The sequence below is a fragment of the Hyaena hyaena genome, unplaced genomic scaffold, assembly GCF_003009895.1.
Source record: "Hyaena hyaena isolate Hyena2069 unplaced genomic scaffold, ASM300989v1 scaffold_96, whole genome shotgun sequence".
Classification (NCBI taxonomy): Eukaryota; Metazoa; Chordata; class Mammalia; order Carnivora; family Hyaenidae; genus Hyaena; species Hyaena hyaena.
In genome coordinates this window covers 2,547,282-2,566,034 of record NW_024080729.1, presented here as the reverse complement: position 1 = coordinate 2,566,034, position 18,753 = coordinate 2,547,282, and the positions used below count along the sequence as shown (strand labels likewise).

Below are 18,753 nucleotides of genomic sequence, written 5' to 3'. Positions count from 1 at the left end.
GCCCAGGTGTTCCAGATGTCGGCAAAGACCACAGAGGCTAGAGTTGATCGCAATATAGATGGTGGGTGTAGACGTTGGTCTAAGAGATTGGGTCTGCCTTTACGCGTTGACTGTAATAACCACATGGGGTCAAGCTGTTTTTTCTCTGCTGTCTTAATAGCTGACTTCCCAAACAATCTAATCAGTCGTACATCTGTTGATTTGGTCATTCAGAAGCTGAAAACCCCAGATTGACTGTGTTCCCTCCCACTTCTGGAGCCTATGTGTCTGGGATACCAACCAAAATCCATCAACAAACACTCAAAAGAAAAATAGAGCGATTCGGCTAGGAGGATGTTCAGGGTAGTATTAATTATATTTTTTCCTAGAAGAGAATAGATTTAACAAATTATGGCTCATCTATATAATAAAGGAATAATATATAGCTATTAAATCTGTGTTTTCAAAACATATCTAATGACATGGGAAAATAAGTCTGAATACCATATTCTACTAATTGTAAAAGGGGTGCCTGGGTGGCCCAGTTAGTTAAGCCTCCAACTTTGGCTCAGGTCATGATCTCATGGTTTGTGGTTTCAAGCCCCATATCGGGCTCTGTGCTGACAGCTTGAGCCTGGAGCCTGCTTCAGATTCTGTGGCTCCCTCTCTCTGTGTCCCTCCCCCACTCATGCTCTGTCTCTCTCTCTCTCTCTCTCAAAAATAAATAAAAAACATTTTTTAAAAATTTATATACGTGTACACCTAGAAAAAAAGTCAGAGGGGCGCCTGGGTGGCTCAGTCGGTTGGGCATCCAACTCGATTTTGTCTCAGGTCAAAATCTCATAGTTGCTGGGATCAAGCCCCACACTGGGCTCTGCTCTGAGACCCGAGAGAGAGAAAAAAAGAGAGAGAACCCCAAGCAAGCTCCATGCTGTCAGCACAGAGCCTGATGCAGGGCTCAAACTCACAAAACCGTGAGATCATGACCTGAGCCAAGATTAAGAGTAAGGCTGCTTCAGTCACTGAGCCACCTAGGTGCCCCTAAAATTTTTTTTTTTTTTTTTTAAAGAAAGAGGGATGCCTGGATGGCTCAGTTGGTTGAGCTGACTTTGGCTCAGGTCATGATCTCAGCATTCAGAGTTAAAGCCCCACATGGGGCTCTGTGCTGACAGCTCAGAGCCTGGACCCTGCTTGGGATTCTGTCTTCCTTTCTTTGTCTCTGCCCCTCCTCTGCTCATACAGTCTCTCTGGATCTCAAAAATAAACATAAAACATTCTTAAAAAATTTTTTAAAAAGGAAGAAATGTATCAAACGCACTAAAATGTCAGCAAAGATGATCTCTTTGTATTTTTTCACACCTCTACTATGAACATGTTTTTTGAGCATCAGGAAAAACCGTTTTTGTTTTGTTTTCTTTCCTCTTTTCTTTAAACTGGAGGGATGATTCCTAAGGCCAAAAAAAATTACAAACTATCTTGTCAAAGGGTGGTGGTTGACTGCTGGTCATTGGTCACGAAGGCTACTTATATCCATGCTAGCCACAACACGCATCTTTCCTAAATACCAACCCGCATACTTCTGAGTTTCAGAAAGGCTTCAACCACTTCCCCCCACTTCACCTAACCTCTTTCTTATCTTTCTCCCTTCCTCCCAGGCTCCCACATGGAGACACTGGGCTCTCCCTGGCGTCTGTCCTTAGAACAGTGAGAGTTCTGACTTCATCAAGATTCAAAACTGGTAAACAGCTCTGCTACAAGGTCTACCCCGCACCCACCTCCCCCCCCACCTCCCCCCCTCCCACCTACACCCCCACCTCTCTGACATCACTCATCATTATCTCCCTGCCCCGAGCCGTTCTCTTTGCCTGGACCCATCTTCTTCCAGGTAGCTGTAAGGGCTTATTCTTTCACCTGCATGTATTTGGGCATATTATATGGTATTATCCATGGATCTTCCTTCAAAGCTGTAAAAAGTGCTGTAAAATACTTTCTATTAAAAAGAGGCAATGGGTCTGATGAATTAAGGACTCCTGCTGTACTGTGATTACTGGTTGGCATTTCTGTCTCTCAGACGAAATTGGACACTCTGGGTGGGGGTGGGGGGTGAGGGGGTGGCAAGGCTGAGCCAAATGTTTGCTGAAAAAAATGAATGAACACATGAGCAGGCTGGTGATATCTAAGGGGTGGGGCTGGGAGGTCGAGGGGCAGCTGCAGTGAGAAGCTTTGACCCCCAGGCTTGTGAGGGGGGAGCCACACTCTTGGCAGTGTGTACACGGACCTGACTGGGAGGTGGTGAAGATGCGCTGTCTGGCCAGGAACTCCTGGCTCCGTGGCAACAGGGCTGGGTGCCTGGCAGGCATAAGGGGAGTCAAGGGTCTGGGAAGGGGAGGGCAAGGAGCTGCCCATCTTCTGCATCCACAACACCCCTGGACTCTCTCTAGAAGCCCAGCCACTCACCACGCCTGCTGGAAACCACTGGCCCCACAAAGATCACAGAGCCCACCCCTGTCCCATGTCCCATGAAGCTCCTGGTGCACTGTGGGTTAGGGAAATAACTCCCTGAGGATCTGGGGTTCATGGCTGAGCAATCTTAAACTGCCCCTTCAACCTCTCCCTATCTGTGAACTGGGGGTACTCACCCCTACACATGTCCCAACCCTGTGGTGAGGATCACATAGACTGTCAACATGAGGATCTTGGTCAATTGTGAAGGCTATGCAGATGTCGGTCAGTATAACACAAAATAATAACAGTTTGACTGCTAAACATAATTAAATCTTTGGTGATTCAGAGGTCCTTCTGGAGCTTAAGCTCATCGTCGTCAACATCAAGGATTACCGAATGGTATTCTGGATCAAACTCTGATTGCTGCAACTTTCTCGGTGTTTAAATTCTAGATAAGGAAGGCAATTCTGTAACCCATCAGAGCGTACTGGGGACCGACTGGAGGCCACTCCAGTCCTTTGCTGGGCGCCACCGCCCACACCGTCTCTGTGGTTGGAGGGAGGGTTTGTCTACTTAGGCAGAATGCATTCACTTGAGCAGAAAGCCCTGCTCTGGTAGGAAAAAAAAAAATAAAAAAATCCCTCAGACTCCACCCTCTTCCTTTGATCCTCCTCCTGAATGCCGGGCTAGAGCCACAGACGCAAAGCAGCTCAGATGTAATTATTTTCATTCAACCAGATGCTGAGAATTAGTCTCTCTTCCTTGCAAGTAAGTATTCTAGGGAAAGACAGCACTCAGCCAAAGACGCCCCAAAAGAAAAGGAGCTGACAATCTCAAGAAGGAAAGGAGCCCACCCCCCACCTCCTTGCCTCTGAACAGCTTAAATCACGGAAACTGTGGCCACTCCTGGAGGGAAGGTGGGGAAGGGGAGCGCCCAATAGATACTAAAGGGCAGACAGATTGTTTGCCAATCCCATTGTCTAGAGCTTCAGAATTCCCAAAGTCCTTTCACTTCTATTACCTTATTTAATTATAAACTGGGGAGGAAGTCACCCGCTGAGCTGGAAGCTTGGGGGCCAAGGGAATTTAGGCTTCAAGGAATTCAGATTCCATTCTTCCCCGGCACCAGTTAGACAGAACCACCTCCATGAGCTCCTTTAATCCTTGTGACACCCCTATCAGCCCCAACATGACAGACAGGCTCGGGAACCTTCGAAAGCTCTACTGTCATGGCGGCTGGGTTCTCTCTCCCTTGTCTCAACTCCAGCAACTTCCAGATGGTCAGCATACAAACCCGTAGTTCACGGTCTGCTGCTACACATTGGGTCTGGGCTTTTATTCAGTTACAGAGTCCTTCTGATGGATCCTAGATGAATGTCTACTGCACACCAAACCGTACACCAGGGGTTCAGTCCTGCTGCCAAATTCTCCCAGAAACAGGGAGGCTAACAGACACTTAGACAAGCCAGCATGACAGGTGCTGTATAAGTTGATTTGGGCATCACTACACTGCCCTGTCCCATCCATTCTGTGTCTTGTTCTCCAACTGGAAGACTCTGCAACCAGAGTTTGGAGCCCCACAGCCTGATGGTTAAAGACCCTGGCTCTAGAACCAGACTACCTGGGTTCAAATCTCTCCTACCCAGTGGCTCTGTGACCTTGGGCAGGTCATTTAACCTCTCTGGAAAATAAAAACCATAATATATCAAATATTATGTAACACATCATACTACCTACAGTATTTATGTCGCACACAGGAATTTTGATAAAGAAGTCCATACATGTAAACCACTTAGCACAGTGTACGGCTCAGAATAATTGCTCGATTAATCTTGGTTAACACTTTATACCCGCCATAGCAGCAGTTCTCAAAGGATGGACCAGGAACCCTCAGGGGGTGGTCCATGAGGCCAAAGCTATGCTCATAATAACATGAGTTTTATTAAAATCTAAAAATCTGGAGTTTTCTATAAGTGACCTAACAGTGATATCACAGCAGACTGACTGCAGAAGCAAATATGAGACTCTAACTCTCCTCCGTTCAGCCTGACGTTAAAGAGACTTACAAAAATGCAAAACAAGGCCACTCTTCTCACTAAATGACTTTGTTTTGGAAAAGGCAGCTATTTTTCAGAAAAGTTGTTGTGTTATGCTTTAATAGGTTAAAGTGTTGTCGTTTTTAAATGAATTAACATATATTTTCTTAATTTCTCAACTTGATTTTTAAAAAAGTTTTTTTTATGTTTTTATTTTATTTCTGAGAGAGCGAGACAATGTGAGCAGGGGAGGGGCAGAGAGAGAGGAAGACATAGAATCCAAAACAGGCTCCAGGCTCTGAGCTGGCTGTCAGCACAGAGCCCGACGCAGGGCTTAAACTCACGAACTGTGAGATCATGACCTGAACCAAAGTCGGATGCTTAACTGAGAGGCGCCCCTCTCAACTTGATTTTCTAATGTGGGAAATATTTATAGCTAACAAACACCGTAGTTGCACTGACTTCCCAGGAAGGTCAGAAACTCCTGTTTCTCCTCCTCCCACACCCTCTAACCTGAGCCCTGTGTGAAGTTGGGTTCCCAGGTCGCCCCAGGCTGGGTCCTGGGTTCACACTCTGTGGCTACCTCTTCTTTCTCTCCCCAGGACCCACCCCATTCCCACCTGCAGCTTCTAACTAACCTCAGAGGCATGCCAGCCTAGGAACGAGCCCAGGTTTTAGAATCAGGCTGACCTGGATGAGAACCTTGACTCGACCACTTCCTGTCCTTGAACATCAGACTTAGCTTCTCTGAGCCTGTTTCTTTATTTGTAAAACGAGAACAACAACAGTACCCACCTCTTCGGATTGTTGTCAGTAGTGATAACTTACGTAAAAATGCCCATCGCCTGACAATAATAACTATCATCATCGCTCTGTTCCATCATTATGTTTAGCCATGTTTAGCCCCTGAGCCTCTTGTTGGTGTGCTCAGCTACGCCTTCAGCCATCCCCACCTCCCTCTGCTCCATAGTCCCACAGAAGAAGAAAACCAAGGGCCGCGGGGGATGACAGACTCTGGCTTCGCAACACACACACCCCGACCACGCACTCCACTCCCTCAACCCCGTGCAGGGTGTCACCCCACTCCAGAGCTAAAAGTGTGATATGATAACGAAATGCCAAGCACCCAGGCTCCACGACCGAAAAAGCCCTTCTGCTGCCAGTGCTGGAGCCAAAGCAGTCTTGGTTCACAGACATGTGAGAGGTGACCATGAAGGGGAAGGAAGGGGGTCCGGCGTGGAGGGCAGGGGCCCAGGGCCAGACCAGCTCTGCTGCTAACTGTGGACAAGCTCTTCCCCCCTCTGGGCCTCAGTGGGCTCTGCTATAAAGGAGAAGACACCGGAGCGCCTGGGTGGTTCAGTCGGTTAAGTGTCCCACTCTTGGTTTCGGCTCAGGTCATGATCTCACAGTTCATGGTTTGAGCCCCGCATCAGGCTCTGTGCTGGCAGTGTTGAGCCTGTTTGGGATTCTCTCTCTCTCTCCCCCTGCACCCCCCACCCCTCAAAATAAATAAACGAACATAAAAAAAAAAAAAAGAAGACATCTAGCTCTGATGTTACGGAATTCTATGACAGCCAGGTCAAACTGAGGAGCCCTGCCTTCTGCAGACACCCTCCAAAGATATATGTGGCCATGGGGTCACAGGGAGAGCAGCCTGCCCTCTGTCACTGCCCAACTCCCACTAGGTACCATCCTGGAGCCCCTCTGCCACTCACCCTACAGTTGCTCAGTTCCTCAGCAGACAGGATGATGGTGCCACATTTCTTCCCTGGGACGCCGCTGAGAGAGGAGAAGATGAAAGGATGGAGAACCAGACAAAGACAGAACACTCCCCGAATCAGCCCTCCCTGTCCTCCCCACTCCTCCATCCAGCAGATCTGCCCGAAGCCCCTGAGAAGACAGAGTCTCCGGGAATACATGAGGCAGCGTGACCTGGCGCACTGCTTCCTGGGCCAGGCCCCCCAGGCCTGGAGCTGCCCACCCCCTGCTCCCCGAGAGCCCAGAGCCCCCGCCGGGAAAGGTAGTGTCTGCGGTGAAAGTCCTAGAAGTGGAAAAGCATCCAGACTCACCCGGAGGCTTCCAGACCAGTGGTTCTCAAACTTTCCATCCAAAGACCACTTCTGTGGGCAAAAGACCTCGTGGGCCAGCCACCCCACCCTGCTGCACCCAGCTGACCCCCAGAGTCCCGGGCCATTTCAGCTCTGAGCCACTCCAGTTTATCATGGGAGGGAGAGCAGTGGGGGTGGGGGGGAGTTACCCAGAAGGGCTGGGGTGCACTTGGGGGGCAGCGTGTCCAGGTTGTCTCCCATGGCTACCTCCCCTTGAACTCCTCGGCTGGGGTCTCTCCGGGGAAGAGAGACCTCAGCCATTCATGGGGCAACTCAGTGACGGGGGCAAGCAGGACATGAAGTCGGCCCACCCGAAGCATCCCTTCGGGGAGGCCGAGTTCCCCGGGGTGGGCCTGCACCCACCTTTTCCCTGGGTCAGGAAGGACCCCTCCCCCAGGCACCAGCCCATCTCACTCCAGTGTTTGGGATGAACTTGGGGGTGAGCGTCCCCAGTGTAGCCAGGGGCCACTGGGAGAGAGAAGAAAAAAGTCACGTTGTCCAGCAGCTGCGTGACTTGGGACTCATGGCTGCACCTCTCTGAGCCTCAGTTTCCTAAATCGAGTGTGTCTTATAGCCTCCATTATTACCAATGTGCCCACACAGTGCTCGCTCCAAGAAAGCCCTCAAAGAGCGCCCCTTCCCTCCCTGCCCCCTTCCCTTTACAATTTTGCAAAGCTGGCAAAATCCGTCCCCACACCTCAGGCCAGCCTGCTGCCGGCAGAAGGCACTTTGAGAACCCCTGATGGAACTCTCCTCAGTGCCAGCTTTTGGAGGGAGGGGCTCTCAAGTAGAGGAGGCAGGGGAGCTGGCCCCAGCAGGGGAGTCAGCACAGGTCTCTCCAATCAGGTGAGCAGGGCAGGGACTGGAGGCTCCCATCATAGAAGTGTGGCAGGGCCCGTCAGCCTGTCCCCGTAGCCGTGGGGAGCTGAGTGGAGTGCCCCAACGGTGCCCCCCCACCCCCAGCCCTGGTCTGGCCCTAGCTGGGGTTGCTATGCTGTGTTTGACCCAGGAGACAGACCAACCTCCCCTGCCAGTGTTTCTCCATCTGTTCCTTCCTCTGCCTCTGGGCCCCTCTCCTACTTCCCATCTTCCCTTCCCTCCCCTCCAGACCCAACCCACTCCCACCTGCTTGGCCTTCCTTTCTCTCTCTCTCTGCCTTTCTGGCCCTCCCTCTCTGCTTCTCTCCCTGACTCCTGTCCCCTCTCCAACGGCTGCTTCCATACTCTCCTTGTAAATTAGCATCCATACTCTTCCTGGGCCCCTAGAGGCCCCTTTCCCATATCCAGCTGCTCTGGGGGCCGGTCTGGCCACTGGGACCCCGCTCCTGGAAGCTCTCAGCAAGGCCAGTGAAGCTTTGCTTACTCAGCCAAAATGCCTATCTGTCTGAGTGAGGCACCTCCAGGTTGCTCCCACAGGCAGACAGCCCCTATCCTGCCCCCCAGCACCCTCAAGCGAGGACCCTCCCTCCAGGCAGGGGAGGGGAGAGGCTAGGGGTGGAGAGGGAGCATCTTTGTTGCACACAGCTGCAGGGAGCCAGCTGAGAGCACATGGTCAGGGTGAAGGCCAGGGGAGTGAGGCCGGCCCACCACAGCTGGTGAGCAAACAGGAAACGTGAGGATTTAGCGGAATCTTCTCCACGAAGAGGCAGACATCCAGCCGTGGAAGCAATGGAGGGGAATTGGAGTCAGGAGATCAACAGAAGTGAGGGAAAGAGGAAGGCGAGAAGGCCCAGAGGTAAGAGGCCCAAGAAACCAGGCCAGGGAGAGAGGAAGAGAATGTATCCAGCCCCTGCTAAGCACTGAAAGCAGCCCCTACCTCTGATCTCCACCCTGCTCCCTGAAGTCCCATGAGCCACTGGGCCCGGGGATGCCCTGCACAGGCCTGGGTGGGGGAGGGGCCGGCTGCGGAGTGGCCCAAAGTGCTCGCATCCTGGAGAGGGGACCCAGGCTCCTCTCTCTCCCCCTGGCCAGGGCTGGATGAACAGTGGCAGGAGTGGGGACAGGGCCTGGCCTCTGGGGCGCCCTCTGCCGAGCCGGCTGGATGTCTGAGGACTCCAGGACCAGAGGTGTCTGCTGACCTACCCATTGGCCACAGCTGGCATGGGCTTGCCTGTCCTGGAATTCAGGCTGAATGCTCCTATCCTGTGGAGAGAGAGGAAGAGAGAGCATGCCATGAGCCACGTACCCCCACCTGGAGAGGCCACAGAACTTGACATCGAAAGTCTGGAGATAGATTTCTCTTCTGGATCAGACATCAAACCAGGACTGAAAGCCACAGGCCAAAGGAGAGGCCTTCCTCCCAAGGCCCGTTGTGAAGTCCTGGGCGACTCCACCTCAGGGTTCTCAAAGTGTGGCCTCTGGACCAGCACCATCGGTGTCTCCAGGGAATGTGTTAGAAATGTAAATTCTCAGGCTCCAGCCCAGACTTGCTGGTCAGAACGGGGGATGGGGGGGAGCCCAGCAATCTGTGCTTTAACAAACCCCCCTGAGGATGCTGACCATTTGAGAACCACTGCTCTACTTCTCTGAGCTTCAATGTGTGAACTGTGAAATGGGGAGATCTGCTGAATGAACCTCAACAGAGAAGCCGATCATGGTCTGGCCTAGATGAGACGCCCAGTGAAGGGGGGCTGTGCGTGGGACTCAATGGGGTGACTGAGGCACCTGAAACCTTCAGTGGGGGAACCAGGTGCCCCTCATTCACCAACCCTTCCTTTCCAGGATCCTGCCTGCCCTCCGGGCTGGCCTCCCCAGGTCTCCTGCTGAGCTCCTCCTCAATCCCCCCAGAGGGTGCACCTCTCCACCAAAGGTGCGCTGGGTGACAGCGGGGAAGAAACAGACCGGATGACGAATGGGCTTTAGACCCAGGCAGTTGGGAGCTGAGAGGGGCAGACATATACCTCACTCTGGGACTCCAAATTCTATAAACTTCAGAGCCCCCAAACCTGGGTTTGTTCCCTATTCTCAATAAATGATGGTTTATATCATCATTTTCTGTGAATCCAGAGAAGGAGACCTTTTTAGGGACAGAGAGGCCAGTCTGGGGGACCTGAAGTTACCATACAGTTAGCGGGGGTCAGAGACAAGGGCCTGGGAGAGAGGGCCCCCTCCCCGACAATAAGACATTCTGCAGTTACTGATCACAGCGAGGGAATCGCAGCCGGCGTGAACTTGGTAGAAGCAAGCGGGGGGCTGGTGCCCAGCCTACTCTGATCCCCTTCTTTTGCCCACCCTGCTGCTTGGCCAGGATGCCTGTCCCAGTCTGCAGCTCCTCTTGTCTGGGTTCTGTCCCTAGGGATTCCTGAGAAATAGGGACCCTTGCTACCCAGCCAGCCCCAGATAGACCTGAAGCCACACGCAGGCTCCACTGTGAGAAGCTTTGGGATTCTTCATCCCGGAGCCTGCTGAGAGTAACGGCTTCCCCTAAAAGCACTTAGAGCTCTCTAACACAGGTCATCAGGGGCAGGGTGAGAGGAGGAGGGCCTCACCAGACCCACGTCTGGCGTACAACAAGGTGTGACCACTCTGAGCACTATGCCTAGTGAGGCGAACTCTGAATTCAAATCCCAGGTCTCCATCTTCCTAGCTGTGTGCCGTTGGGCAAGGATGTTTCCTTCCCAGGGCTTTGATTTCTTCCCCTCTACAATGGAAAGGGTGGGAGGTGGGAGTAGACTGGATAGTGTCACAGGCCATCCCAGGAATGTGGGCTCTAATAACTAAGCCCGGGTCCCTCGAAGATAACTGGGGTAAAAGTGCTGCCAGGACAGAGCCCACGGGGTCTTCTTATTCCTCACCAGCCCTCATGACTGGCTGGCTGCTTTGCCCCCACCCTGAGCCCAGGGCGGCTGGAAAGTTGGCCTACCACTGGGGAAGCAACCCAGGCAGGCCCCACTCCCTTGACACTCACGTGAGGGGCTTCTCCAGGCGACTCCCAGGGGACCCCACAATCTCTCCGAGGGTGCAGAAGGCTTGGCCCAGAAAATCCTGCATACCCGGGGAACAGAAAAAACCAGCATCACCCACCCTGCCCACAGCCACCCCACCTCCTCCATCGCCCCCTCCCTAGAAGCACGAGGGCTCTGAAATGACAGGTGGCAGCCTCAGACACCCAGTCAGTGTCACAACCAAGTCCAAGGCCAACACAGACCCTGGCATTTACGAGATGTTCAGAACCTCTGGGCGGTTGCTGGCAAAACTCACGTGTTTGGATAAATCAGGGCTCTTCGAGTCCACGTCGTAGCTGCACGGAACACACAGAGATGGTGAAGACAGCTGGGGCCCTTGAGCTGAGCCCAGACCCCTATCCTCCAAAACCCCAGGTTCTGACTCAGTGGCTATCTCTGGGAGTAATGGCGGGGAGGCGCACGGGGGAGCCTCATAGGGGGCTGGGCATGTTCTGTCTTTTGATCTGGGTGGCGGTTATGTGAGTGGGAACATCTAGAAGTGCATCACGGGACGGCCTCTTAAGACTTGCACACGTCACGATATGCATGTTATACCTCCTTCAAGATTGAAAAATGAAAACAAACTTGCTCTGCAAGGTTACAGGTTTACGGGCACTCAGCCACCTTGCCCTTCAACTGCCTGTTCTCCCATCTTCCAGCTGAGGCTCGGCTGCCATTGAAGTGAGCTCAGTACCTGGCTTTTGACCTTCCCCGATTGTGTCACCTTGCTCAGGCTTGCCCTGCCTGACCTTGGGCCTTGTCACTCAAGAACGGGGCGTTCATTCAACACCTTCACCTCTTCTACCTGCAGCTGGGCACCTTCCTTTATCTGGGGCCTCACACCTGGAGCTGTATCTGCAGCCTTTTTCTCCGGTCACACTGGCCACCCAGGCCCAGATGCCTCATGAGGGACAGTCATTCTCGTGCTACCCTGCCCTGAGCACTTTCTCTCTCCCCAATGTCCCAAAACGGTGAATTCTCGACAATGGGCTGCAAGTCCTCCATCAGCCCCTGAAAAGTCATTTCCTTCTACTGTATTTTTTCCTTTGCTCCTTTAAGCCTCCTTTTCGTCTGCCCTGTCCACAATTCTCTGGGACACGGTCCTTTCTAACCACCCCATGTGGTGGAAAGACAACAAAACAAGGCTCCCCGACCTGCTCACCAGACTGAAATCCCACCATCATATTTTTTTAACTTAAAACTATTTTTTAATATTTATTTATTTATTTATTTTTGTTTTATTTATTTCTAGGAGAGAGAGAGCGAGACAGCGTGAGCAGAGGAGGGTCAGAGAGAGAGGGAGTCACAGACCGAAAGAGTCTCCAGGCGCTGAGCTGGCAGTCAGCACAGAGCCCGACGCGGGGCCCGAACCCACGAACCGTGAGATCATGACCTAAGCGAAAGTTGGATGCTTAACCGACTAAGCCACTCAAGTGCCCCTTTTAATATTTATTTTTGAGAGAGAGAGACACAGACTGTGAGTGGGGGAGGGGCAGAGAGAAAAAGGCAGAATCCAAAGCTGGCTCCAGGCTCTGAGCTGTCAGCACAGAGCCCGATGTGGGGCTCGAATTCACGGACCGTGAGATCATGACCTGAGCTGAAGTCAGATGCTCAACTGACTGAGCCCCCCAGGCGCCCCTCCCCGCCACCCCGCTGTCATCATCTTGAACCTCAACAGAGGGGCACTCTGCTCCTTTGTGAGACCCACACACACATGCTCTGAGCCCCATCAGCCAGGTTACCTCTGCGGTAGGGGAGACTGGGGGGTACTCTCTCCCCAAACAAGCTCTGACAGAGGGAGCGCTCAGTAGGGACCTCCCTGTCATCTGGGGAGAAAAAGGCTCCCTGGAGGTGGAGCTAGAGCTGCCCCCAAGAACTTGCCTCAACTGGTCCCTAGAGTCAGGGCTCGTCCAGTGCCTTACACTTAGCTGAGACAAACGGTGGGGAGCCTCCGTTCTGTCTCCCCACCCCTCTTCCATCTCCTGATGAAGGTGGGGCTAGACTTCAGCTAATTGTCATCACATTCATTCCAGGCCAACCCTGAGCTCCCTCTACTATCATTCCCCGCCCTTCTCAGGTAAGCTAAGGGGAACTACTACCAACCCCAGTCCTACGGTGCCCTCGCCCATCAGTGGTTCCTCCCCCAGCCCCATCCTCAGCACCATCTTCCACTTACAGGTCAAAACGGAGGTTCTGCTTCTCCTCAAAGAAGTAATCCACGATGAATTTGCGCACAAAGTCAGGATTGAGTGTGTTGTCAATGACTTCGGTGCGTCCAAACTGCAAGAGAAAATGGGGCATGGACCTCAGGGCTAGGCTGGTGGGGCAGCGGAGAGCACTGAGCTCTCCCCTCGGCCCCTCGGTCGTGGCCCCAGTAGTAATGGAAGTCATGCCTGTCCCGGCTCCTGGCCCCATCCCCCACCCCCAGCCAGGGCCTTCCTCTCTAACAATGAAAACCACCCATGCTAACGGCTTCGAATGTCCATTGTCAGCTTTATTCTCCCTACCTCTATCCAGGCTCCACCCAGGTTGATACAGAGACACCTGAGCAGGCCTTCACTTTCCCACCTCACTGCCTTTGCCTATGCTCTGTCCTCCACCTGGCCTTCCCTTTTGTGCCAGACACACACCCTCCATTTCTTCAAAGTCCTTTGATAATGCTGCTTCCTCCTAGAAGCCTTGCTGATTCTTCCACTCAGAGACTTTCACTTCTCTCTGAACCACCGGTGAACTTGTGCTTAGCCCTATGAGCACGGTCCTTCTCTGATTGATTCCACAGTTAGGTGTGTACTTATCTGACGCCACAAATGTAAATGAAAGGGCAGAAGGAGGGATTGTGGTATCTTTTAAGATCCCCTACCTCCTGCCCTTGTATAATCCCCTCCCCTTTAAGGTGGGCTAGACTTCATGACTCACTTCATGAATAGAATGGAGCATAAGCCACTCCCCCAAAATGTTACAAACTGTTACAAACTGTTACCATGATTTCTGTCTTGGGCACCCTTTCTCACTCTCCTTTGCTTGCTCACTTTGAGGAAGCCAGCTGCCTTTGGAGAGGCCCATGTGGCAAGGAACTGAGGGTGGCCTTAGGCCAACAGCCAATGAGGAACCAGGCTGTCTGCCAACCCACCTGTAAATATCTGAATCTTACCAACAGCAACTGAGTGAACTTAGAAGTGGACCCAATAGAAGCTTGAGATGACTGAGGCCCTGGCCCTGACCTTGACTGTAGCCTTGTGAGAGACCCTAGGGTAAAGGAACCCACAAAGCTGCACCCTGTTATTTACCCAGATTCATGACCCTGTTAAGTTGCTAAACTCTGGGCCAATTTGTTACACGGCAACAGATAACTAATGAATTGACATAATTCTTTGGTATTGCCTACAGCACGTACTCTAGAACTTTGCACACATTAGGCACTCACTAACTGAATCCCCTTGACCTCCCCAAATGACATAAGGCAAGTCACTCCCATTTCTGGGCATCAGAATCACTTGGAGGGTTTGTTAAAAGATGGAGTGTAGGTCTCACTCCCAGAGGTTATGATTCAATAGACTTAGGTGAGGCCTGAGAATCTGCATCTCTCAAACTGTGCTGCTGGTGCGGGGAGGGACCTCCCTTTGACAACCTCTGGGCTAGACTGTTGTATGCAGGGCTCTGAGCATCTTGGAGTCTCCCGGGGGAATGGATGAGGACAGTGTGGACATGGGTCCAGGCCATCACTTCCATCAAAACAACTCACTCTTACATCTGTTCGACGTACTGGACATTTTGGGGGAGATTTTATTGCAGAAATGGGACATGAGGCTAAAAGATAAGGCATGAAGCACTGTACCCTAACCTCCCTGAAGGGAAGGCAGGATATTCCACAAAATGAACAAGACAGACAGATGCACGACAAATAGTTTAAATAAGTTGCTAATATTTCTTTTTTTTTTTTTTAACATTTTTTAATGTTTATTTTCGAGAGAGAGAGGGACAGAGTGAGAGCGGGGAAGGGGCAGAGAGAGAGGGAGACACAGAATCGGAAGCAGGCTCCAGGCTCTGAGCTGTCAGCACAGAGCCCGCTGTGGGGCTCGAATCTACAAACTGTGAGATCATGACCTGAGCCACGGTGGGACGCTTAAGTGACTGAGCCACCCAGGCGCCCCAGTTGCTAATATTTCTGAACACATAAACATGTTTTTTTCAACTTGGGTAGTAATTTGCCAAGATAAAAAATTAATTCTGAATACTAGTCCTCCTTAATGCGGCTCTGCAGCCCAGAATAATGCCAGTACCTGGGCCCCTCTCCCATGTGGTGGGCAAGGCCTGATTGCGTGGGGCCTACACAAGCACTCACTTCTGCCATGAATTAAGTTAGAAAAGCTGCAGAGAACCCCCACCCAAGACGGTGTGGCATCAGCTGAGAGCACTAGATTTGGAACCTTCTTGCCCTCATTGCCTATCAATTCCACCAGCTCAGTCTCTCTCCTGTCCCTCTGTCTTCGCCTCCTCTGTCATGGCCTTGGTCTGGGCTCCCCATTTTCTTGCCTCAACTGCTGCAGCAGCCTCCTAGCGGGCCCACTAAGTGCAAACATTGCTAATGCTTGAAGACGTGGCTCCTGGGAAGTCCTCTCCTCCAACTCTCAGCCCCTCCCTGTGCTCCCATCATCCACTGCACATCCCTGTTACCACGCTTACCACGTCCCCTGATAATGACCTATAGAGGCTGTTCCCACCCCACTAGACTGAGCTTCTCAAACAGCAGAGGATCCAAGCTGTCCTCATCTTTGCAGCCCAGGACCTGGCACTGTTTAACAGAATCACGGGCTCATAGTCGCAAAAGCACCAGGAACTGAGTTAAGTATTTTGCACCGTATTACCTTATTTGGTTAGTCCTTTTATGGCAGGCTTCCCCATTTTATAGATGGGAAAACAAAAGCACAGAAAAGCTAAGCCATTCGTCCAGCGTTTCACAACTAATCATTGCTGAGGTCAAGTCACAAGCTAGGCATTCTGGCCCACGCTCTCTAAGCCACGTTGCTGCACGTCAAGTCCTTAGGGAGGGCAAAGACTATTCACTGCTCCCGGTGAGTGGCACACAGTAGGTACTCAGGAATTGTTGAATGAAGCAGGGTTGAATGAGGGAATGCATGGGCAGGTTTGAGTCCCAACCTTATCACAAGCTAATTGTGGGGCTTGATCACAGACTTTCAAAGCTCCAGACTCCTTATTTCTTAGAGGTATCATCAAATTCAATTATTGATTCAACAGTTTTTAAGCACTTACTATAATCCAGACAACGTACTGGGTGCTGAACTACTAATAGAGCATGAACTATGTACCTAAGAAGTCTCTGTCAAGGTGGGATAACTCCAGGGGCGCCTGGGTGGCTCAGTCGGTTAAGCGTCCGACTTCGGCTCAGGTTCGTGATCTCACAGTTCGTGGGTTCGAGCCCCGCGTCAGGCTCTGTGCTGACAGCTCAGAGCCTGGAGCCTGCTTCAGATTCTACGTCTCCCTCTCTCTCTGACCCTCCCCTGCTCACGCTGTCTCTCTCTCTCTCTCTCTCTCTCAGAAATAAATAAAACATTAAAAAAAAAAAAAAAGGTGGAACAACTCCAGTACAGTGTGATAACAGAGCTAACAGGGCTGCAGCCAAACGTCTACGACAGCATCTCCCCTGGTTACATGCTAGAGGCACCGTGGAAATGTGAGACCATGAAATCTACAAAAAACCAGATTACTGGGTATCCTGTTTCACGTACTAGTCCAGGTATCTGACTTCATAGAGATCTGCACTTTTCGTTATTGTTGAGCTATTTTACAACTCCGTAAACTGCAGAAGGCAGAGTAATGCAAATGATTTTTTTTTTTAAGTAGGCTTCTAGCCCAGAACGAAGCCCATGAACTCATGACCCTGCGATCAAGACCTGAGCTGAGATCAAGAGTTGGACGCTTCCCACAACTCTTGTCAACTCATCTTTGACAAAGCAGGAAAGACTATCCCGTGGAAAAATAACAGTCTCTTCAACAAATGGTGTTGGGAAAACTGGACAGTGACATGCAGAAGAATGAGACTGGACCACCTTCTTACACCACACACAAAAAATAAATTCAAAATGGAGGAAAGACCTAAATGCGAGACAGGAAACCATCAAAATCCTACAGAAGAACACAGGCAGTGACCTCTATGACCTCGGCTGGAACAACTTTCTAGACACGTCGCCGCAGGCAAAGGAAACAAAGGCAAAAATGAACTACTGAGGCCCCATCAAGATAAAAAACTTCCGCACAGCAAAGAAAACAATCAACAAAACTAAGAGGCAGCCTAAGAATAGGAGAAGGCATTTGTAAATGACATAGCTGATAAAGGGCTAGTGCCAAAATCTAAAAAGAACCTATCAAAGTCAACACCCAGAAAACAAGTAATCCAGTTAAGAAATAGGTAGAAGACATGAGCAGACACTTGTACAAAAACAAGTCATCCCGGGGCGCCTGGGTGGCTTAGTCGGTTAAGCGTCCGACTTTCGCTTGGGTCATGATCTCGCGGTTCGTGGGTTCGAGCCCCGCGTCGGGCTCTGTGCTGACTGCCAGCTCGGAGCCTGGAGCCTGTTTCGGAGTCTGTGACTCCCTCTCTCTCTGACCCTCCCCTGCTCATGCTGTCTCTCTCTCTCTCTCTCTCCTAGAAATAAATAAAAAAAAAAAAACATTAAAAAAAATTAAAAACAACAACAACAACAAAAAAAAACAAGTCATCCAGATGGCAAACAGACACATGAAGATACTCAACCTCACTCATCATCAGGGAAATACAAATCAAATCCCCTACGAGATAGCACCTCACACCAGAATGGCTAATATTAACAACACAAGAAACAACAGATGTTGACGAGGATGCAGAGAAAGGGGGGACCCTCCTGCACTGTTGGCAGGAATGCAAACTGGTGTGGCCACTCTAGAGAACAGTACGGAGGTTCCTCAAAAACTTAAAAATAGAACTGCCTTACCATCCAGCAATTGCACTACTACGTATTTACCCAAAGGATACAAAAAACATATTTGAGGGGCGCCTGGGTGGCTTAGTCGGTTGAGCGTCCGACTTTCACTTAGGTCACGATCTCGCGGTTCGTGGGTTCGAGCCCCGCGTCGGGCTCTGTGCTGACTGCCGGCTCAGAGCCTGGAGCCTGTTTCAGTCTGTGACTCCCTCTCTCTCTGGCCCTCCCCTGCTCATGCTGTCTCTCTCTCTCTCTCCTAGAAATAAATAAAACATTAAAAAAAAAAATTAAAAAAAAAAAACATATTTGAAGGGGTACATGAACCCCAATGTTTATAGCAGCACTATCAGCAATAGCCAAAGTAGGGAGAAAGCCCAAATGTCCATTGCATATATATGCATATGTATATATACACATATGAGGGAGTATTATTGAGCCATCAAAAAGAATGAAATCTTGCCATTTGCAACAACGTGGATGGAGCTAGAGTGTATTATGCTAAGCAAAATAAGTCAGAGAGAGACAAATACCACATGATTTCACTACTATGTGGAATTTAAGAAACAAAACAGAAGAACATACGGGAGGGGGGGGGGAAGAGAAAGGGAAACAAACCATAAGAGACTCCTAAAGAACTGAGAGTTGATGGAGGGAGGTGAGTGGGGGATGGGCTATACTGGTAATGGGTATTAAGGACGGCATTTGTGATGAGCACTGGGTGTTATAAGTGATATATCACTGAATTCTACTCCTGAAACCAATATCGCAGTGGATGTTAACTAAGTAGAATTTAAATAGAAATTTGAAAAGAAAAACAAAAAGAGTTGGATGTTTAACCGACTGAGTCACCCAGTGCCCCTCGTCTTTTTTAAAAATGATTCTTATCTGTAGAAATAAATTTTGTTCGGTGGAATACAATTATTGATTATTATCCTGTGGATATTGACTAATTTTGCATCTGTTTATAAATTAATTTCAGCATTCCTGACTGCCTGGATATAGCTGACCCTTGAACAATGGGGTTAGGGGAACTGAGACCTCCACACACAGTCAAAAATCCACATACAACTTTTGACTCCCCCCCAAACTTAATAGCCTACTATTGACCAGAAGGCTTACCAATAACAAGTCAGAGTTGATTAATGCATATTTTGTATGTTGTATGTCTTATACACTGTATTCCTACAATAAAGTAAGCTAAAGAAAGAGAATGTTATTAAGAAAGTCATAAGGAAAAGAAAATATAGAAAGTACTTTACCGTATT

At 50.4% G+C, this 18,753-nt stretch overlaps 1 protein-coding gene across 4 annotated transcripts in view; it reads right to left on the bottom strand.

Moving 5' to 3' along the window:
- The window catches only part of CPNE5 (copine 5), a 92,043-nt gene that overhangs the window by 40,779 nt on the left and 32,511 nt on the right, over positions 1–18,753 (bottom strand). For 3 of the 4 annotated variants that reach the window (XM_039235332.1, XM_039235334.1, XM_039235333.1), the window contains exons 4-8: positions 12,688–12,791; positions 10,768–10,807; positions 10,475–10,551; positions 8,650–8,709; positions 6,176–6,239 (exon numbers count right to left, since the gene is read on the bottom strand). In XM_039235332.1, the coding sequence (XP_039091263.1) occupies positions 6,176–6,239; positions 8,650–8,709; positions 10,475–10,551; positions 10,768–10,807; positions 12,688–12,791 (345 nt within the window). Of the gene's footprint in view, positions 1–6,175; positions 6,240–6,529; positions 6,581–8,649; positions 8,710–10,474; positions 10,552–10,767; positions 10,808–12,687; positions 12,792–18,753 lie in introns of all 4 variants that reach the window. The other variant, XM_039235331.1, reaches the window with a different exon arrangement.